Genomic DNA, 22,896 nt, shown 5'->3' with positions numbered 1-22,896 from the left:
ATTGCAATGCGGAATTGTAATAACAATGACATAGGCTGTAACAATCACAGCATTCACTATAGTGTGATTGATACAGCCTATGCTATAAATCCTATAAATGACGTAGTCGAGTAACTTAAAACTGTAATGCTCGGTATAAAGTTTAAACTTGTGGTGGCGAGATGGATCGAATCAATGTGCTCATCTATATGGTTATATGGTTGAGGCTGCAGAATCAATGATGGCTCGCTCATCCGTCATACTCTTGAACGGGTGCTGTTTGTGGGGACAGGGTTACACGGATATCACGGATTTTATTATTTCCTTTTGACAATGCAATATCAATGTTGCTGGTCACTCTATTCTCTCTAATATAAATTAAAAAGTGATTCTGTTTTTCCTATATATTGAAAATAAAATATCGTCTGCTGACTGTAGCGTCATATATTATATATCAGCCGATAGCACGACCATGTAAAAACGTCTGTGATTTTCGGTCACACTAAAATTTGTTAGATGTTAGTTTACATGCTATTTAGAATACATTAAATTGTTCGCTAGCTGTAAGTTGATGGGATAGTAATACTAGTATCTCAGTACTAGTCAGCTGAAGTATTTAATTATAACAGTAATAATTTTGCCCTTTTATAATAATATATAACCCTATACACCAAGTTTAAAGCCCATATCTAAATACTGACGCTACATTCATACTTCTTATAATGCTACCACAAATCCATAATAACCTTTACAGTACTTTTTTTACACTATAAACATGCATCAATCGAATACAAGTTCTATGCGATAGTAATTGATTTGATTTCTTTACGATTATGTACTACATTACCGGTCGCTACATGCGAGTTATAATGTCAGAAAATCAATTAAATTTTTGTATTTTCTAAATGAGTAATAGAAGAAAAGAAAACAAATTAAATTAGACATAATTTAATAGATGTGTCAAACGCTCTAAGTAGTCTGTATTATGTATATAGTTTTTATATCTTTCTACTGATAATGGATAACACATTGACCTCGGTATACACTTGAACAACTTTGTCCACGATCTAAAAAAATAACAATAATGAGCCTCACAGATACAATTATTCAATACAAGAAAGAAAATATTTTGGTAATTTGTTTTAATAAACCAAAAAAGAAGAATGCTCTCGATTCTAACATGTATCAAGAAGTCAAAGAAATTTTCCAAAAAGCTACAACAGATGATGAGATTGCAGCAGTCGTGATCACTGGAACTGGGAATTTTTACAGTAGTGGGAATGACTTGTCATATATACCAAAAACTGATGAAGAATACCTTGAGTTCATGAAAGTATTGAGGAATTTTATTAGAGCATTTATAGTGTTCCCTAAAATCCTTATTGCTTTAGTAAATGGACCTGCTGTTGGAATAGCTGCCACTAGTTTACCTTTATGTGACCTAGTACTAGCGTCAGACAATGTAAGTAAAGAAATTATATTAAATTTCCACATACCTGTTGAAACTTGAACTTTATCTAATTAGTACTTTAAAAAAAAGTGACAGATTTGTTTTTATAATTTTATGTGACTCTGGTAGTTGGTATTCACATATATTTTTATTTTAAAATGTACTATTGTGCTAAAGACTTTTTGTACACAGATTATTCTATTTTATATATTACATAATAATATATAATAATATATATTGCTGAACCAAATCAGAAATGAGAAAGTATGCTGTAATAATAGGTATGTCAAATATAATAAATAAAATATATTTTTGCTTCAGTCATATTTTTCCACTCCATTTACAAAGTTGGGCTTTGTAGCTGAAGGTTGTTCTACATTGACATTTCCAAGAATAATGGGGGATAGAAAGGTGTGTAACATATTACTATTTATAACAGTTATTTAATATTTGTATTGACATAGTTATTTTGTCATTTTATATTTGCAATTTAACAATAAAAGTATAACAAAACTCACTATTACAGGCCTTGGAAATGCTACTATTCAATTATAAACTAAGTGCAAAAGAAGCTCTTGAGTGTGGATTTATAAATTATGTTTATAAACATGATGAGTTCCAGATTAAAGCCTGGGATAAAATAAAAGAAATTACAGAACTACCTACAATACCAATGTTTGCAACTAAAAAGTTGATAAGACATCAAATACAGGAGCAGTTACTGAAGATAAATGATAAGGAATTACAAAAGATTATTCAGATTAAAACAAATAGATTAATGAAGTTTGAAAATGAAAACAGCAAATTATAACAGACCTTTTCTGTAAGAGTTTTAAGTTAATTGACAACTAAACAATGTTTGTTATGAAACAATTAATGATCTACAGACATATGTTAATTGGTGCTGCTTACATTATATGTGGTAAGTTGCAATATGGGGAATTATTTTGGTGCTATAGGGATATTGAGTAGATTTCTAGTCTGTATATTTTAGTTCTATCGAGAAATTTTATATTCATAGTAATGTAGCTATATATATTTGATGTAAAATCCTCTAAATGAGTTATGGGACTAATTACTTAAGTATTTTTTTCTGAAGACTGTCATTAGCAGTAATTGTGAGATCACAGTTGTGAGTGACTACAATGTTGGGGTATATTTTTTTATGGCTTTTATACTTAATTTATATTTTTATTAAAAAGTATTTATTACAACAATCTCTTTTTATTTTCGCCTTATGTAAACGAATACAACTTGATACATTAGAAATTAGTCCAAGTTTTATAAATGCCATTGCCATTAGTCTGAGTGGTATGTAAACATGTGACGAAACTATAAATTTAATGCACCGATGATAACAGGAAGAGCCCAGCAGTCCCAACTAATAAGGACAACATATCCCAATGGTCTCTCAGAAATAAACCCATTCTTATTAACTATTTCACTGTATAAAGTCTGTAAAAGTACAACAAGGGAGGAATATACTTTAATCATCATCATCATTAAATAGAATTTGTACCAGTAATATAATAATAATATATATAAAACAGACATACCTAATCATTAATATAAATATTTATATTATACTGTGAAGCTACCTACGATGATTGTAAGAAGAGACAATTCCAACCTCATGTCTGGTGCGGTAATGATAGTGTGGTACCTGGAAAGTAAAGTAAACTTCATTATTATTAGAACAATTTGTATACTACAATTAATTTAAAATAGATGCTAATTATTATGTACACCTATTAATAACAGAAGTTCATCGATGACGTATCTCAGGGCGCAAACTTAGGCCTCATCTCATCTCCCTATCAATATATTGTGTAGGTATATTTGACAACATACGCCATACCAACCCGATTTCAAAAAATAATAGATTTTGATTAATTGATATATCAATTAAACAAGGCGTTAAAGGAAATAGTCACCACAAGCAATTATGAATTCTAGAAGTTCAAGTTTATCCTCTATTTCAGATTTATTTCGTCCAAATAACCCTAAGGGGCTCAGGTCAAGGGATTTGAGTAGTACTCGGCTTAGCGTACTGAAAAAAGAAATACAGACTGATATACATCTCATACCATTAAGTATGTATGTAATAATATCTGTAACTAATGCATATTTAACTTTTATTCTCTCTCTGTAATATTATTTATTTAGAATTCTGATCCAAAAAATAAAACAGAAACCGCGGTGTATTTTAAAATCATTTAGTGATCAGCTATCCATTTGAACTAGTTCTTGAAACTGCTGGCACATTTATAATAAAAAGTAAATATCTATTTCGTAAAAATAATATTTTTTTGCTAAATAAGTGAGTAGAGTAGTAGTGAGTGAGTAATTAAAACCAGAACCTTATTAGCTGACTTTACACGTAAGCTCTTTCCCGCCCGAATCTGCTTTCACAGAAGATTTACCCTGAATCATCTCATAATAGATGTAATTTCATTAAATAGTTGGCTTAAATGGCTTTATTCGGCAGACCACTACAGTTCCAAACTCTGTTCCTTTTGATGACTTTCGAAAAAGGTGAATGGATGACAATATGGAACTAGATCCAATGACAATTGGAATACAATTACTTATGGGGAAAGTCGTACAAGACCAATACTCATACCTGCTCATCATGCTCACGAATAAAAATGTTTGTACGACGGAAGTTAAGCAGTGTGCTAAACCGCTAGAATACTGAGTCCGTCAAGTATATATTAATATATCGTCTTACTAGCTTATTATTTATAGAAGAACTATTTGTATTACTTGGAACTGATCCTGTACAAGGGTTGTCACTTGCTCGAGCTACGGAACTGCTGGAGTATTATGGACCTAATACGCTAACACCAGCTACGCAGTATGGATGGCCAAAGGTTCTATTTAGGTCATTGTGTACAGGTACCTACTAGCATATTATGTGTACATGTAGTATTCTGAATTATTGCTAAACATGTCAATAAAAGTAGCTTTGTCGCAAAGAGCGAGTAAATTATGGCCAATAGACTATCTATATATCTACTATACTATAATACAAACTAGTATAAAAGACAGAAGTTAAGATAGATGAGGGATAGCGGGAGAAAGAAATATAAAATCTGTAAGAAGGTAACGTAGAGAGATATATGTAATGGCAAACAGGCTAACGGCCCACTTGACGATAAATGGTAACTGTTGTCTATATAATACTAAATAAACAGCGCGGCGCTATGGACATCACATCACCTTATGACACCCGTGATACAACTTATACATTGCCACTCCATAGAAATAATTCAAGTATTTTCACGCCACAATCTTACCACTACATAGTTGTTCTATTTACATTTTTTGCTTCTTATATTTACTATATTATTATAATACATCATAATATGACTCGTTTACTATTTTCTTTTATAACCCTCGGAACCACTCTTACAATATTCTAAAACTTTTTCTCTGCTTTTTCTATTTCCTACTTTCCTTCCTTCCTAATTTTTGTAATTTTTCTCCTTCACTTTGATTCAAACGGAAATGGGCCGTTTCTAGTCTAAGTCTTTGCTCGTCAAAGCGAGGACAGTGAGTTATCAAGTGCTGTACAGTTTGTGACGTGTTCTGATCACACGAACACGACGACCGACGGGTTGACCCGACACTTGGCGACTAGCTAGCTAGCTAGCTTTTAATTTACCATTAATATTTTCAGGGTTTTCAATTCTGATTTGGTTGGGTGCATCATTGTGTCTTATTGCATATTTCATTGAAACCTCCTCAAAACCAAATGCAAGTCATGATAATTTATATTTGGGATGTGTTCTTATCGCTGTCGACATCATATGCGGACTTTTCAGCTTCTACCAGAAATATAAGAGTTCTAAAGTCGGTATTTATGCTTAATTTAATTTATATTAAAAAGGAAATATACGTTAGGTACACGTATTTCCTACTTTCGGTCCTACCAAATCCATATTATAACAAAATTTTGTACTCTGTAATTTCACTGTTATATCTCACTTACAAAGCACGCTACTTGCCGGCAAATATATGTAGGTGAGATAAAAATATGCCAACGCAAAGGACGTTGTACGAATTATATTGTGCATCGGTTTTAATTACAGGTATTAGTTAATAGATCATAGGTATGGAAGAATATACCGTATCTTCTCTTTGTCTTTTAATGCAAAACATTATAGTTAAATCATTTGCTAGGCAAGTATGTATATATATATGTAGGTAAATTAAGGTATGTACTACCTAGGCATGTAAAGTATGTGCTAGCCCAATATAAATTATTTTGGTAGATTGACCGCGATTATAATTAATTTGTTTTCAACACACTAGGTCTACAACTTATTTAAAGTGATTCCTAACTCTTTCTAATTTTAATAGGATAGACAAAATATAATGATCTCAATCGCAGAATGCAAACTGCAGTGGTGATATTTAGTACTACTGGTACCAAGAAGTTTATTTTGCAGTTGTTTCTGTAAAATTAGTGGTTGGTAAAAGGTTAAAGGCTACCACGCGGTAGTGGTGGTAGTCTCTTAGTCACCAAAAGGATAAAGATGAAAATGGGCAAGATTTGACTTAACATGAGTGTCTGTAATTAGACCTAGGTACTCGTATATTAATTAAGATATTTTCAATTTGATTTGTGGCACCCACTGTAGTAATCTCAGTATTTACTTCTTTATTCTGTGGTCATAAAGGACATTACCTAGTCTTATCCCATCAGCTGAGGTTTTAAAATTATATTTTTAGATTATGAAAACATTCAACAGTATGATACCACAGTACTCAACGTGTATACGAGATGGAATACTCAATTCTGAGACACTGGTTCGCGATCTGGTCAAGGGTGACTTAGTTAAAGTAAAAATAGGAGATGTTATACCTGCCGACATTCGTATTATTGACAGCAAAGGGTTCAAAGTAAAGTCTAATTTCAAATATAAAATGTATTTCAAAATCAAAATGAATAAGTGGACCCTAATATCAATATCATGTAGCTAGTTCTCTATTGGTAGAACAAGATTTCCTATTACGACTTCGTATAAATAATATAATAATTGGTTTATTTCTTGTAATAGTCTTGTTACCAGTTTCATAACCATTACCTTTCTAAAACTTGTTGCCCAGATATAGACTCCAATTATGTCTAATCTAACCTACAGGTTGATAACTCGTCTCTGACTGGCGAAAGTGTCGCTGTACCCCGTAGTAATAGTGAAGGCACACCTAATATATTGGAGTCTCCTAATGTAGCTTTCTTTTCCACACAATGTGTTGAAGGTTGGGCGTTAGGTAAAGTACTGATTGAAAATAATAATACACAAAACATCATGCGTGTGTGAATCTTTATGTAACTAAATTTACATAAATACTCCCACACACAAAAATCCTTCTTTGTTATCTTGGCCGGAAGTATATAATTCTATAAACTATTCTTTCGATATTTAGGGTACCTATATACAACTAGTTGTATGCTGCTTGCTTGGCTACATTACCGGATTAAGACAAAAAAACTGGGCCTATAGCAAATAATTTCAAGGAGCCCTAGATTTCCATTCTAATCTAAACTGCTAAATTAGAATCGAGATAAAAACCAGGCGACAAATTAGATTTTGTTTGGGCCCAGTATCGCTGGTAGGAAGTGGATGAGGTGGATGAGGAGTAAATTTTTAAACTAGTTCTATTTCTTCTTTGTATTATGTTCAGACAGAAGTGAGAGAGCAGGTCCGTAGCATTTGGTCCTACTCTTACTACTACGCTAATACGGTGCTTCTTGGCTACCTAACTCTCATATATTTCCGCTAAGCATGTTGTTGAATATTATTCCGGATTGAAGATATGAGATATGGTCGTAATTACAGGGTATGGAAGCATAACACCGTAATTCAAAATTAACAAGGACTACTTTAATTTTTATATTTTTGATCCTTTCCAAGTTTATATTTTTATTAAGGAATGGTAACTGTTCAAATACATATAGAGAAACTACATATAGTGATAAGATTAAAGCTAAAGATTATAGTGACGCAGCCAATGACAATCTAATTATTTAACGTATTATATTTTAGGTGTAGTCATATGTTGTGGAGATTTGACAGCCCTAGGTCGTGTCGCTGGATTGGCAGCGCGATTGCAGCCGGCACCATCGCCACTGTCACGGGAGATCAAGCGTTTCATGCAATATGTGTCTGTGTTCGCTCTAGGACTTGGTTTATTTATTGCTAGTTCCTCTATAGCAATGGGATATCCATTTATGCAAACTACGGTTTTTGTTATTGGGATCATTGTTGCCAATGTACCAGAGGGTAAATAGAATTATTTGAATATATAAAATATTTGGAAATAATTAACTACTTTCAACCATGTTTAAGTTAAGATTTTGTCGTTATTTTTGTATATGGAAAAAATATTTTAATTGTAAATTCAATATCTTTTAGGTCTGCAACCTACTATTACTGCGGCTTTGACCTTAACAGCACAGCATATGATTAAAAGAAACTGTCTTGTAAAGAATTTAGAAGCAATTGAAGCTCTCGGAGCATGCACCACTATATGTTCAGACAAAACAGGAACATTAACCGAGAACAAAATGTCTGTTCAACACATATGGATGTCTAATACTAGTTATTACGTAAAGGAGTCAGAATTCGATAGTAGGCAATTTGTATTTAGATGAAAAATTTTAATCACTTTTGCTGTCTTGTCGATACCTAGTCATTATATTTTTATAAACACTTTTTTTTTTCGAGTTTTGAATCGATCCATCGTATTTCAAGCACTACTAGAGTGCTATGATTTATATGAAATTTGAAATTTATATTAAATTTTAAAGAGATTTAGCTAAAAATAGAAAAAGGATTTTTTTACTTTCTTTACGAGTGACCCAAATTCAAAATAGAGTGATACTAATAACTTACCTGCAGTATCATAGGAATTGGGACGATTTCTACCTTGTGAAACTTTTATTTTTGTATTTTCATTAGTAAATTTTGAATTCTTATTATTTCAGATTTGTTACGCTTTAACTCCGGTAAGTTTACCACATATGCCACAACTCGCGTTTACAAAGTGATTTGAAAAATTATAATCTTACCTACTATGTTGTTAGTCAGATTATTTGCGATGTCTAATAGTTGCCGTAACCTTAATTAATTTGTGCACTAATTCTTAAAACAACATTATGATTATTTCTGTGTACTTCTGCAGGTACCTGTGTATTTTTTATGTTAAAAAAAAAATTTGTAATTTTAACTTCAAATTAATAGCTCGCAATTACCTACTGAAAATCGAATTACGTTTGTATTTGGTATTGCTAACCTGGTAACACTTCAGCCTTTATAGGGCTTGGATAATTGTCTACACTACGTAACACATTAATCTAGCAAAGCTACGTTTCTTTTTCAGCTTTTATAGCATTGATAAATTGCGGCGCATTATGCAGCCTAGCAACTATTAAAACTACGGGGGAGGTATATGGTGATGCATCCGAAACAGCCATTTTAAATTTCTTTAGCAAGTATGATGATCTCAAGTCCATTAGAAAGAAATATCCTAAAATTGCTGAAATACCTTTTAACTCTGTTAATAAATACCAGGTAAGCTTATTGATATGCGTTGGCTACAAACGGTCCTTACAGCTACACGGGCGAGAGCAGAAGACCTTCAGCCACGGCATAGTGGCTGAAGGCCAACTCCGGCCTAAAGGATACGACTTTTATCTGAGAGCACCGGTTTGTCGTAATTTCAATCTCCGTTTGATGGGGACGTGAATTGATCAGACGAGGTATTTGGTGTGAAGTTATTTGATACAAGGATATTCCTATGGGCCGCATCCTGGTAAGCGATTGCATACCTGCAGTTGATACGTGACCCATATAAGTTGGGTTATTTACCATAGATAATAAGATAATAGACAGGTCTCCTTTTGTAGGTTAGCATTCATGAACACAGTGAGGCGTCTAACTATATAGTGGTAATGAAAGGTGCGCCAGAATGTATTTTAGCCCGGTGTACTTCAATTGCCTTGGACAAAAGTAATGCAGATATGACTATTGAAATTAGAAATGCAGCGGAAATGGCATGTGAAAATTTAGCTAAAACAGGTTGGTATCTGTATCTGCCTGCCTGAAATAATATTTAGTACGGTTTCCCTAACAATTTTAAAACTAATAGGTTCTGTATTTACAAAGATAGGCATTGTATATACCTTATAATAATAACCATTTATTCAGCTTTTATAGCATAACAAATTACAATGTGGAAAATGTAAAATAACCTGAAAACTAATGCGCTATAATCAGAAAGGACCTTCACAGCTGATGCTGAATTGTGACACCACTCAAAAACATAGAATACTTACAATACCTACCTACCTACATTTACTCTTCGTAGTTTATACTGATATGTAGTGGTTTTGCAGGAGAAAGAATATTGGCTTTCGCAGATTTATTATTAGATTATACGGAATATCCTTTAAACTACAAATTCGATACTGATAATGTGAATTTTCCATTACAAAAGTTACGATTACTCGCAATAGTAGGATTGATGGATCCGCCCAGAAAAGAGGTAATAGATAACATAGTTTATATTAACTATATATAGAAGTCAGGTATTTTTTATATAATTGCTGGAAAATGGTTGTAAAAGTGTAGGCTATATATACAAAGTAGTTACTATAAATATGTACCATAATAAACGCTCTATTGTCCTGTATAATATGATATTCATAGGTATGCTATTTATTTCTATAAACCACGATCCCACAATCGGGTAAAAATAAGGCCCATAATTTAGGTTCGCCGATCTATTGAACGCGTACGAGAAGCTGGTGTTCGAGTTATGATGGTCACAGGCGACCATCCCGCTACCGCTCGTGCTGTGGCCCTAGATGTTGGTATTGCCACTACTGAAAAATGTCATATTCTTACGGGTTCTGACCTGCGAAATATGACGCCGGATTTACTACACTGGACATTAGACAAGCATTATGAAATAGGTTTGTTACATACAAAAATTACTACATTCACAATTGTTTAGTAATATTTTTCTTCCATACCTTTTAAGCTCGTACCTTATAAGCACCCATATCTACACACCTTATAATTATATAATTGCCTAACACAGTGATGTATAAAGAATAATAACAATAATATTAGGTAAGTGACGAACATTATTATTTCACCACAGTAACTTTAAATGAGTGACTTCAACTGCCGTCAATGCGCGAAATAATCCCCAAAATAATAAGTTTTTGTTTTAATTTTGCTTGCGGAAGTCTTGTTTAATTCTGCTATAATATATTAATAAGTTATTTTTCTTGGGCACAATCTCTCTTCTTTATGATATAACGTTATGTTCTCTTTTATTATTATATTCAATCAGTGTTTGCAAGAACATCTCCGACACAAAAACTTCAGATTGTAGAAGCTTGTCAGCGGGGCGGTGAAGTGGTAGCGGTAACTGGTGATGGGGTTAATGACGCACCGGCTTTGCGTCGAGCCGACATAGGCATCTCAATGGGAATTACAGGCTCACAAGTAAGCAGACCAAGTTGACCACTGTGGAATAAGAATTAACTTTCAACTAAACATATAAAAGAAGGGCTTCGCCAATCGACTATATAATTTATACTTATTAGTTAGGGGGTAGCGAGGTACAACAGGGACAGTGACGCTAGAAGATACGTACATATATACATATATAAACATGATAGTTTTATAAACATTCATTTTTTGTTCATCATGACGACCTCGGTGGTCTAGCGGTTTACCCCCTTACTTCCGATGGACGCAGGTTCGATTCCTTGCACGGTACAGACATTTGTATACATGACACGGATTGTTTGTATACGTTACTTGTTCTCTACATACATTAATATATATGTATTTGTACGTACATATGTATAACATAACAGTTGTCTATTAACACATCTAGTTGTCTATCATAATAACCTCGGCTTAGGTTGATTCTTTATATAATTTGTTAGATTTTGTTAAATTTAAAATTTGATATTTTTACAGGTATCTAAACAAACGGCAGATATTATTTTAATGGACGATAACTTTGCCACTCTTGTTACGGGTATAGAAGAAGGAAGAAAAATATTTGACAATTTAAAGAAATCTGTTTGCTACATTTTAATATCGAATGTGCCAGAGATTTTACCGGTCTTAGTATTCATTCTATTTTCTATACCATTACCTTTGGGTTAGTAACTATATATTAATTTACTATTGCATACTAGCTGTGCCCGCTATTTCACCCGTCGAAATTTATAACCTTTGTGTTATTCTGATGTACGAGTATACCTAAGCTATTGTAAAGTTTCATTAAAATCCATTTAAAATTTACACTTACAAACTTTCACGTTTATAATATTATGTTGCTAGCAATTGCTCTACTTGTACTAATATCTACTGGTAGTGGACTATTACTGACAACCCTTTCCACCCCTACAGGTAACAAACAATCAATAAAAATAGTTTCTCTGAAACCCAAATTACACGGAACTCGTTTTACCTTCTTTCACAAAATGATAATTGATTTCAGTTCATAAAATAAATATAAGTACAATCTAACGTGATTTTTTAAATAATTGTTATCTAGGAATCATATTTATAATACTACTAATCTTAAACAGGTATATTTTATTAACAGGAGTTATGACTATACTGTGTGTGGACCTCGGCACGGACATGTGGCCAGCTGTATCTCTGGCACATGAACCTGCCGAGTCAGATGTGATGACCCGGGCTCCACGCTCCTCCGATCCGCTTGTGTCTTCCCGCATGTTAGCACTAGTGTACGGACATCTGGGCTTAATAGAATTCGCAGCTGGCTTGTTTTCATATTTCATAGTTATGGCTGAACATGGATTCTATCCAGCGGAATTATTCGGTAAATACATAGCGTACAGCGAACAGCGTACCGGGGTAGATATTGTTTTTTTATGTAATTAGAATGATAAATAAATTAACGGGCCCACCTTATCGTAAACAGTAACCGTCGCTTATATACATGAACAGCACTACAGACATCACGTTAACATGTGATACCACTCATGCATTACAAGAGGACTAACTGCGTAATCAGCACCGTACAACCAAAACACATCTTACAAAGCAAGCTGTATGTCTTGAGTGAAATAGCCACGCAGACGACTTTTAACAATTTGTATAAAAATAAAACAATAATAGGCAGATAGATACATTGCTGCATAATAATGAGAATGTGTTTCCCTAAAAGGGATAAGGCGACGCTGGGACAATGAAGCAGTTAACGACGTTCGCGATTCATTAGGCCAAGACTGGACCTACGCGGAGCGTAAGGAACTAGAACGGGCATGCCAAACCACGTACTTCGTAGCCGTTGTCGTCATGCAAGTGACAAACGGAATTATTTGTAAGACAAGATACAATTCGCTATTCCATGTTGGTGAGAGACTTTTGTTTATTAGAGATTGACCTTTTACAAGTCGTCTCCGAAGGTACCTCTAGTCATTTTCACCAGACGTAAAATAGTTTTTTTGTTAGCTGTTTCGGTAGGAAGTTAGACCAGTAAAATCACACGGAGGCTTAACATCTTACTCCTACGGAATAATTACGCTGAGTTTGTATGTTATTACATGTCAATTACATAGCCCCTTCATGTAAGTATATAGCGACGGTTGCCGCTTACATCCAAGTTGGTGGTAGTGGTGATATTTCGCATCCAATTACACTTGAACTTATCAGTAACTAAATTATTATAATTCTTCATTTCATTTTAACCGCCTTACTTGTGATTGATATTTAATATATTGTTTGAATTTTCTTCACTGTATATTACAAATAAAGTCTAAGTATTCTATTCTATTAAGTGTATAATTACCTATTTCTGATTTCATTAAAATTCTTGATGATGATGATTGATGTACAACTTTGGACAGTAGATAGTTATATATATATGTATAGGAGACGCTTGTCTCATTGTATTTTGTGACAATATTTTTCAGGACTACGAAATAAAGTTCTGAATGTCGGTCTGGTGTTTGAATTAGCGTTGTCTTGTCTAATATGTTATACACCAGGGATCAACAATTTTTTTCGAACATATCCTTTGCGGTGGCGATGGTGAGTGCAACAATACAAATTAGATTATGTTTAATTCTATAAATACAAAATTGTATTTTTATTTTTATAGGTGGTTATTAGCTCTACCATTTTCAATGTTAATGTTTATATTTGACGAATTCAGAAAGTACTGTATTAGAAAGGAGCTGTTTGGAGGTTGGTTCAACAAATTAACTTATTACTAAAAAAGTTTATAATAATTGTGAGAATAAATAAATGTTTATTTTTTCTTTGTAAAAATTATTAAATAAAACAATGCTTGTAAGGAAAAAAAGGATTTATATTTAATTATCAAATTATTTGATCCCACGAAATCCACATAGAAATTGAACAGCATGATTATTAAAATATTAAGTATAATATGAAATGAGCAAGATTTGAAAATACTAAACACATTAACCAGGTCACTGCGACATATGGTAATCACATTAAAATATTTACCTAAACGTAACAAGTAATAACAATTGATTCACACCTATTATCTAAAAAGTCTGGTTAATAAAACTAATTTTGATCTACTCTTCCCAGTGAAAATACCATATTACATGCCATACCTATGCCAATTGCACTTTCATAAATTCTTATAAATTAGACTCCATTTTCCAAAGTAGGTGGTAGAGATCACTTAAGTATGTACGTACCATTGACATGCTCCTCAAATATTGTAATCATTATATATTATGGCTATACGAGTACCTACCGAAAATAATTTAAGCTATAAAATAATGATAAACAGCTATAAGGATATATATACACTTATCTAATACTTTCAGAATTCAGAAAAAATGTAAATAATTAATTCATTACTCCTCGAAATTACTTATACAAATTGCCCACGCTGTAATGTTTTATTAGTGCTCGAATTATATTCCTAGATACACAGGACGTTTATACCTCTATAAAATATTAGTAGGTATAGATATAGATTGAAAATTAATTTCGTTATACGGTCTACACACGACATTAAAAACAGGGTCAATAGTGGAGCAATGGGGAGTGTCCTCACTTCCTAGTTGTATGACGTGTATAGGCCGTTTCAAAGATTACTGAAAGACGATTCGCGTGTACTGAGTAATAATACAATATAGGCTACTGAATCAACGCATATTCAAAAGTATGATAGTTCAATACGATGCTTATTGCACTCATATAAAAGACTGCAACCTTGGCTCCTCCATATGCCAATGCTCTATCAATCTACGCTAAAAATACCGTTTTCCATGAATATTGATACAGTAAATGTTTGAGTAGTATATTTTAATTAAATAATTAAAGTAATATTCTTTAATTCGACCGCTAAAAATACTACGAGGATAGTGTTGACAACGGAAGGGCGTGGCAAACAACATAAAGTTATGGCTGATATCTTGTCTAGTCAATGGTTGCTGGGCCTATATAGAAGACACTTATTATTTAATAGATAAATATTGCAATATTTATATTCGTAAAGTATACAATGAAAATATTATAATAAAGGTACATTTCAATACATCCTAATAAATTGTATGAATGTAAATAATATGCCAATGCTGAAGCAAGTCACAAACTATATGTATAGTAGTATAATTTTTATGAATAATTATATTTGATTGTTAAGTATATATTTTTTCTAATTTTCTACGTTAATTTGCACGCTATTGGCCGATATAACATTTTGATAAATCATAATTAAATTTCTGTACCTATTTCAATAAGGCACAAGTCAAAACATATTCAATTTTCTGCCCTGCATTTCCTGTATATCTAATTTACTAATTAAAAAGTAATGTCAAAAATGCTAATAATACCAAATATTAGAAACAATTGGAATAAGTCATAGTACATATATTTTAAATACTGGCTAAAGGTATCACGTAACAATTACCATAATAGAATAGATTCTTTTACATTAGATTTCAGAGTAAAATAAAAAGATAGTAATAATCTCAGCCAAACTCCTGTCATTCTATCTTACATACTAATAACATACATATGAGACCACACAAAGTGACAATTCTTTAGAACAACACACAGCCAACAAAATAGAAATAAAATATAGGTATTATTTCTAAATTTCCTCACCTAAAACTAATAAAAATACATTATTTATATGACAATTAAGAAAATATCTTTTTTTTTATTTTAACTACTTATCATTTACATTCTAACCACCAATAAATACATATATTTAAAAAATTCATTGCAACTAAATAAAACAATGCTCTAACACAGTAAGAACTCATTTGTACATTTTTTTAATATAGATAAATCATTTCTACTTTTAGACTCGAGGCAAGTATTATAATACCCAATAATTTAATAATAATTTAAAAGACCTAATAATATGTGTCTTTGATTTATTTACACTTTAAATAATTACAATGATTTGTAAGTACAAGGCAAATTGGATTCAGTCAATGTAGGTTCTATTAAAATATGTATATATATCTTTCTCTTGTAAAATCTTTGCTATAAGCTCTAGAAAGTATCTCTAAAAATACATAAACACTAATATACTAATTGTAAGTAAAAGTTTAGATGTCTCTCGAGTAACATGATCGATTTATAAAATTTACTAAGTATTCCATTTTCAAATTACGAATATCGCAGTAACAGGTAGATGTTATCATTATGGTCTATCTCTTTATTTTTTTATTTCATAGGTTCAAAAAAATTCACAAATTGAATATAGTAACAGTGTTCAGTGTTCAGTGGAATTTTGGGAAGAATTTAAAATATTAAAATTGTCTTTGTATAAAACTTGCGGAGCGGTTAAATAAAAGTAAGTAAATAAAGTATTATATATGTTAAGAGTTTAGTTTTGATTCATGAATCGTACGTTGTGCTCTGTTGTTATACCCTGTAAAGTATGAAAAAGATAAACACTACATAAAAAAAACCACGCTCAACCATAAGAAATCTTAATATATATGTATTAACAACATGAAATTAATTACGAGCGTTCTATTCGATATTTTATACGATGTTACTTGGGGAATGTTATTAATTTTCATATATTCTCGTTAACGGTTAAACCGATCATGAAAGTTAGGATATACGTAGTAATTATTAGGAAGGTTACACGCTTACAGCACATATTTGCTACCAGTGCCTATTTATCCCGGTTATACTATTATACAAAACAACTACTGTATTGCATAAAACACCTTTTTAAGTTACCTACACAGACGACTAACAGAGGCAATTATCACTCATCCATTCTTATAATCACTCAATCGTATTGTACATAATAAAATTTATACAAAAAAATTGAAGATGAAAGACGCTCAAGAAAGAAGATATAATAGAAATGTCCTACGAAATATAAGATTACATACGTCACACATTATCAGATCCATTCTGTTATAATAACATCTCTACTCTGAACATCTTGATACATAAATAACAAACATATTATGGCTAAAAAACATCTTAAAATAAACAGTAGCAAAATTTTTTCTTTGGCCACACACGATAACATATTTCCACATAGAGTGCGATTTAGTTATGTCGCAGGCGAGACGCTTGAAGTGCATACACGTCAGGCGGACTACGCATGTCTGCTATGGAGTGTCGTGCTTTCATCATAGCCTCCTCACGTACTACGTCATCGTGTAATATACATTCCATTATTTTAGCTACAATTGTTGACGGCGGTACATGCGGATTCCCTGTAATTGTTTTTCATACAAATTAACCACCATTATTTAATTTTTAATCAACTTCCAAAAAGGAAATTTCATTGCTTTACATTTATTATTGGTAAGCAACATGCTGTATTGTATATACCTAATTATAAGTTTTAATTTAAAAATGCATACATTTATATCGGTTCAACAGCAATTTCGTTAGAAATGTAAGAAAGGTCTTTGTTAAAAACATATTACTTTTGAATAATATCTGTAGTTATTAAAGTATAACTGACATAAACGTATAAACATTAATGTTAGTAATAAGTACTTACTGAACGGCAATTTGTGGAACTTGATATGATCTGGGAAAACCAGATGGAATAGGTTTCATAAATCGGCATACAGGTGTACAGTGCTCTGTTAGTAAGGTAAGTATTATTAGTTCGTTAGTAAAATATGGTGTTAAAATATGTTTTGCTGTTGGATAATTTTGTACGAACACCCAATCAATATAATATTTGTTACATGGTTTTTTACATTTACTTCTTATTGACGACATATAATATAATTTATTTTTACTTAGAATTACCTTTTGTTAATTAAACTATAATATTTTTGACAATTAATAACAAAATATCTTTGCCTACATGTCTATAAGCCATACTCGCTCTACTCACAGAAACAAATACATTAGAAACAATTTATACATAAGTAGTTTAAAGTGGAGAAGTCTATTAGCAAGACGCTGTTCCGCATAGAAACCACGATTAATTCCTGTTGAAATTGCTACGATGGGCTAACTGACCTGATCTTATACTCATCTAAATTCCACCACTAGTGCCCCGCTGGCTTATGCGATTAGTGCAGGCTGGTGCATCTTTCCAGTATCGTATCATACATTGGAAAAAATGCTAAAAGAAACCTAGAGTAAATTAATTAGCTATATGGTAAATATTTTCTCCTTCTCTTACCACTATTTTTTCGTAATTAATAATAGTAGTAAAACATTAGATAAAATTAGTTTGTAGAGTTTATAGTTTTCATGAACGCTCCGATAAAGAAGTATAGAATCCGTATGCCGTTACGATGTTTGTAAAACTATCATTTACTAAATTTAATGAACGATTATGGTAAATGATAACTTCATAATAATAAATAATATATCAGGCTAATTCACACAGCGCGATTTAGTCCCGAGTTTAGCAGTGATTGTGTTATTGGAAGATACTAGACAACTGATACAAATACAGTTAATTTTTTTTGTAAATATATATGTAGACTGTTATTAACTTATATACTTAGAAAACATTTTTTTTTATAACAGGGGACAAACGAGCATGCGGCTCACCTGATGCTAAGTGATTACCGCCGCCCATGAGCACTCGCAACACCAGGGGAATTGCAAGTACGTCGTCGGCCTTTTAAAAAGGAATAAGCTCTTTTCTTGAAAGTTTCAATATCGTATCGGTACATCCAGACGGATACAAACAATCATACTTATTAACACAAATGCTTATACCGAATGTTTTAAGGAATCGAACCCTCGATCATCGGATGTAAAAGTAGTGTGTACCACCGCCGTTATACCACCGATCATAAAGATTTATAACCGCCAGATAATAGTACGACTTTGTTGCACGATCAATCTAATAATATATAAGCAACAAAATAAACATAGCAATAAATTTATGTTATTTATTGCTATGTTTATTTTGTTGCTTATATATTATTAGATTGTATGTATCGTGATCATCTCAAGGCCGTATATAGGTTATCTCGCATCGGGGTGCATACCATATGGTCACATCCGGTATAAAATAAATAAATTGTAAATAACTATAAATGTAATGTAGCAATGTACTAGTGGTACATTGCTACATTACACCTATACTTTTTATTAAGGTTTGTATTAGGTTCGAATTAGATTATATTATAGATCGAGACATTTATTGTACCACTTAGTTCAATTAGAGATAAGAATGTAAGGTATTCTTAGAAGTACTAATCATCATTTCATAGTATAAAACAAAGTCGCTCTCGCTGTGTCTACCTATGTATGCTTAAATCTTTAAAGCTACACAATGGATTTTGAAGCGGTTTTTTTTAATAGATAGAGTGGGCTCCTAATTTTGGCGTAATCGTGTTCATTCATTCGTTCATCATCATGACCAAGCAATGTTCATTCAATATATTATTTATATTATTATTATTATTTAGGTGTAAATAATTAAGAGAGTCAGTTGATTTGGTTAGTTAAGGTACTGGGCCCTTTGTCCCGTAGATAGAGTTAGTATTAACCAATTATAGAAATTAATCAAAGTAATAAGCAAAATAAATATGCATTATTCGATCATTTTATGAGGCCCTTCTTCCAAATAGCCAATGTAAATACAGGAGAACATTATTGGTGAGTAGACTAATTAGTAACAATTGTTAGGCCTTTATAACTCTAATATTAGCATCAATGTAATTTAGTTTATGAGATTGTTTCAGCAACATGATGAAAATTTGACTATTCATACCTGTTAAACCTCTGTACCCAAAAATTCCACAGTCATGCATTCTCATTGAGTGTTGTTCATTTTTTATAAATTGTTCTGTACTAATTCCTTTGAGCTGAAACATAAAACAACAATTATGTTGAAAATGTGCAAGCCGTATGGACTTGCTGTCTATTACCTTTTCCTATTATTTAAATGGTTAAAGTAATCCTAATGAAATTTGAGGTAAAATTAGATTGTAAGATGATGACATAAGTAATCTTTTACCTAAAATCAAAGCAGTCGAAATTGTGGCTAGTCACATATATCTACAATAAAAATGACACTGTAATGATGACACCCTCAGTAGTCTAGTGCACACTGTCAGTTTGATGATTGTGTGTTCAAATGTATCTTAACAAACCGGTTTTTATTCATGATTATTTATTTGTATCGGTCTGGGTGTGTTTATAATAATAGTTTATATGTATAAAATATTATTATGATTTCTATTACTTGTGTCAATCTATAATGTACAAACTCCAACTAGTTTGGGACTAGATGACTATTATTAGTACGATATTTGTGCTGAATAACAGCAACAGGAATATGAAAAACAAGTTTCTTGCTACTACTAATATACTGTACAAAATAGGAAGGATTGTAAGGAATGTACCATGTCATGTTAATATCCATGTGGTACATTAATATTAAAATATTCATGAGTATGAGAACTGCACACCAGTTATATATATTGGTACAGAAACTTGATTAAAATCTATCCTAATTAGGTTTCAGCAAATTTATAACAACCAAAACTAAACTTACTATAATGTACTATATTACATAACATATTCATATCATTATCAATACCTTAGATGGTGCCAAAAATCGGTCAGGTATTCTCTGTAGTTTTTGCTGTTTCTCACTAGGTCCAAAACCTAAAGCCAGTAAGACAGACTCAGCATCCACTTTCCTTGCACCAAGTACATTCAAAACCGAACTACCACTTGAGCCACTTGCATCAGACTGTAAAATTATAACATTTTAGTCAGTGCCTTGTACACAACAAAAAATGAAAAAACTTATTAGTAATTTTTAATTAATATTTATCTTTAATCCTAAATAGTTCTAAGCAAAGTTTTCCTTACTTTTTCCTATATCATAAAATCATATATCTATATTTAGTCATATACGAAATATCATCGTTCATCGTTCTCATATACGAAATATACTGTAGCCTTCGCAAGTTCTAAACATGTTACTTGTCGGTTCCTATTTTATTATTAGTAGTAACTAGCAATCGAAAGTAATAATTGGTATATGAGAACTGGCCAAGTTAGACCTTAGCCTACAATATATTATCCTAAGTTATAAGAAGAAAAGATATTTTATATTGTTATAAATACATTTCAGGACAGACCATTGAACTTGGCACCGATTTAGATCTCACCTCTTTTGTCTTAGAAGTCAACAATCAAGGCATATATCATAATATAAAACTCGGCTATCATTTCACATTTATGTTTTTGATGGGATACCCTATTTTCACATGTCAATGAATCTATAAAATCAGAATTTTAAAGTCAACTCCACAATCAACTATCAGCTTTATATAATATTGAAGAGAATTTAAACTATAGTGATAATGAATAGAAATTTGTGAAAAAATGTGTATACATACATTTTATATAATATGCTTAATGTTTATGTCTAATAATAAATATATGATTTACATTATTTTTGTGAATAAATTATGTAATAATATATATTTTAGAAATGAGCTTCATACATCTAATAATTACATTACCTGAAGGGAATGATCCCTAAATAATGGATTTTTTAATCTTGGTGAGCAACCTTCAGATTGGACAGAATGATCTCTTTGCAGTCTTTTAATACTTCCAGTTTGTCTCATTAGAACTCCACTCTCTAATGACTTTCTTTTCCATACATCTTTAGGACTAGGTACATCTAAATTCTGATCTTCATGTAACTTAGGGATTACTTCTATAACTGTATCATCATTAGCTGATTCCTCAACCTTGCTTTCATCTGACTTTATCTCTTTACTATCAGCTTCTTTAGCTTTCTCAGAATCAGTGTCAGTATCAGGCGGGAGTGAGTCTAGCCACTGCTGCACTGGACTACTGCGTCTCATGTCGTCTATGACTCCACTAAGCCACCCCCTAACTTTTCTCTCCAATAATGAGGAAACAGTTTCATTAAATGTATCTGTGAAAATTAATAACAATGCCTTGATACTGCATTACTGATGTAATTTATTTGCTACTCAAATTAAATAAACATGTAAAGGTCTAATAAATGTACTTATATATCTGTAAATTTGATAATAAATGTAGCAACTAGATTCATAAAAAAAATCTATCATAGTCATAGTTACTGATTTTGAATTATCCTTCTTTTGCAAGAAAGCATTTAAATTTTAATTCCCTCCATGCCTCTTATGAAAGCCTGGTGTTCTAAAAGGATACATTGTGTTCTTACTGTTACATAGCGAGAGAAAGTTCAATACAAGAATAATGAATATACTGTGTATCTGCAATGAATGTGTACTTTTTGTTGAATAGTAAATAGTAGTCAAGATATTCAATATTATATTCAATCAGGTGTGTAAATGTTCACCTAAGTATGGTTGTTTTGTTGGTATAACCAACCTTGTTTAGGATCCATCTTCGGTCCCTTTATTAGGCAACGCTGCATGCAATGCGAGAGGAATTTTATGAAAATAACGTGCAACAGGGTTGTAGTACATACTTACAAATGATTATGATTTATTTCTTTCTAATTACAAAACTGAACAATAGGGTTTATAAACATATAATTATACTCACCTCATTTGATGATGAGATTTACGAAACATTCGATATAGGATGTATACAAGAACAAATTCAAATGGTGTCACTCGCAACGAGATTAAAAATAAATTAAAATAAAATTAGTCTAGAGACAGGTATTATTATTATATAGATATCAATTTTTCAGATGAAATAAACATCGAGCAGAATATAGGTAAGAATATCAACACGAACATGAGACAATGTGTAAAACATTAAATAAATTAAAAATTAATATTTCAATAATATTCTACCTATACCTACCTATATTTTGACTGAATACTGAATAATTGTCATATACAGAAATTGTCAATTATGACAATTTACGGGTTACAGGTGATACCACAGTGTATATTATTGACGCCACAGGGTAGTTAGGTATAAAATGATTACCAATATAAATTTTTATCTTTAGCA

The 22,896-nt window shown here is 31.8% G+C and overlaps 3 protein-coding genes and 1 long non-coding RNA gene across 9 annotated transcripts; 2 read left to right on the top strand and 2 right to left on the bottom strand.

Moving 5' to 3' along the window:
* Positions 1-579: 579 nt before the first annotated feature.
* Positions 580-3,260, bottom strand: LOC131848194 (uncharacterized). The gene is made up of 3 exons (XR_009357746.1): positions 3,178-3,260; positions 3,032-3,092; positions 580-1,046 (listed from the first exon to the last, which is right to left on the bottom strand). It is a non-coding gene; the product is annotated as an uncharacterized LOC131848194 (long non-coding RNA).
* LOC131848193 (enoyl-CoA delta isomerase 2-like) lies at positions 1,043-2,646 on the top strand. 2 transcript variants are annotated; one of them, XM_059197972.1, is made up of 3 exons: positions 1,043-1,441; positions 1,751-1,840; positions 1,956-2,646. In XM_059197972.1, exons 1-3 carry the CDS (start codon positions 1,064-1,066, stop codon positions 2,238-2,240), a joined length of 753 nt encoding a protein of 250 aa, XP_059053955.1. In that variant the 5' UTR covers positions 1,043-1,063; the 3' UTR covers positions 2,241-2,646. The 2 variants fall into 2 exon arrangements, with proteins under 2 accessions (XP_059053955.1, XP_059053956.1); XM_059197973.1 differs by lacking the exon at positions 1,751-1,840.
* Positions 3,261-3,354: 94 nt separating the features above from the next.
* Positions 3,355-13,790, top strand: LOC131848277 (sodium/potassium-transporting ATPase subunit alpha-B-like). 3 transcript variants are annotated; one of them, XM_059198080.1, is made up of 18 exons: positions 3,355-3,522; positions 4,178-4,327; positions 5,112-5,284; positions 6,167-6,337; positions 6,580-6,709; positions 7,486-7,722; positions 7,855-8,070; positions 8,427-8,447; positions 8,822-9,012; positions 9,348-9,519; positions 9,837-9,985; positions 10,214-10,415; positions 10,802-10,956; positions 11,440-11,626; positions 12,077-12,316; positions 12,665-12,853; positions 13,413-13,530; positions 13,601-13,790. In XM_059198080.1, exons 1-18 carry the CDS (start codon positions 3,375-3,377, stop codon positions 13,713-13,715), a joined length of 2,964 nt encoding a protein of 987 aa, XP_059054063.1. In that variant the 5' UTR covers positions 3,355-3,374; the 3' UTR covers positions 13,716-13,790. The 3 variants fall into 3 exon arrangements, with proteins under 3 accessions (XP_059054063.1, XP_059054064.1, XP_059054065.1); XM_059198081.1 differs by lacking the exon at positions 7,855-8,070; XM_059198082.1 differs by lacking the exon at positions 3,355-3,522 and having other exon boundaries at positions 4,238-4,327; positions 6,187-6,337.
* A 1,317-nt stretch (positions 13,791-15,107) lies between these two features.
* LOC131848276 (uncharacterized) lies at positions 15,108-22,760 on the bottom strand. 3 transcript variants are annotated; one of them, XM_059198078.1, is made up of 6 exons: positions 22,477-22,760; positions 21,432-21,856; positions 20,495-20,650; positions 19,664-19,757; positions 17,474-17,558; positions 17,050-17,180 (listed from the first exon to the last, which is right to left on the bottom strand). In XM_059198078.1, exons 2-6 carry the CDS (start codon positions 21,780-21,782, stop codon positions 17,144-17,146), a joined length of 723 nt encoding a protein of 240 aa, XP_059054061.1. In that variant the 5' UTR covers positions 21,783-21,856; positions 22,477-22,760; the 3' UTR covers positions 17,050-17,143. The 3 variants fall into 3 exon arrangements, with proteins under 3 accessions (XP_059054060.1, XP_059054062.1, XP_059054061.1); XM_059198077.1 differs by lacking the exon at positions 17,474-17,558 and having other exon boundaries at positions 15,108-17,180; positions 22,477-22,758; XM_059198079.1 differs by lacking the exons at positions 17,474-17,558; positions 22,477-22,760 and having other exon boundaries at positions 15,108-17,180; positions 21,432-21,877.
* Between the last annotated feature and the right edge of the window lie 136 nt (positions 22,761-22,896).

Source organism: Achroia grisella, unplaced genomic scaffold, assembly GCF_030625045.1.
Source record: "Achroia grisella isolate CSIRO2021 unplaced genomic scaffold, CSIRO_AGI_Agris_v1 utg546, whole genome shotgun sequence".
Lineage (NCBI taxonomy): Eukaryota > Metazoa > Arthropoda > Insecta > Lepidoptera > Pyralidae > Achroia > Achroia grisella.
This window is presented reverse-complemented; position numbering and strand designations above follow the sequence as displayed.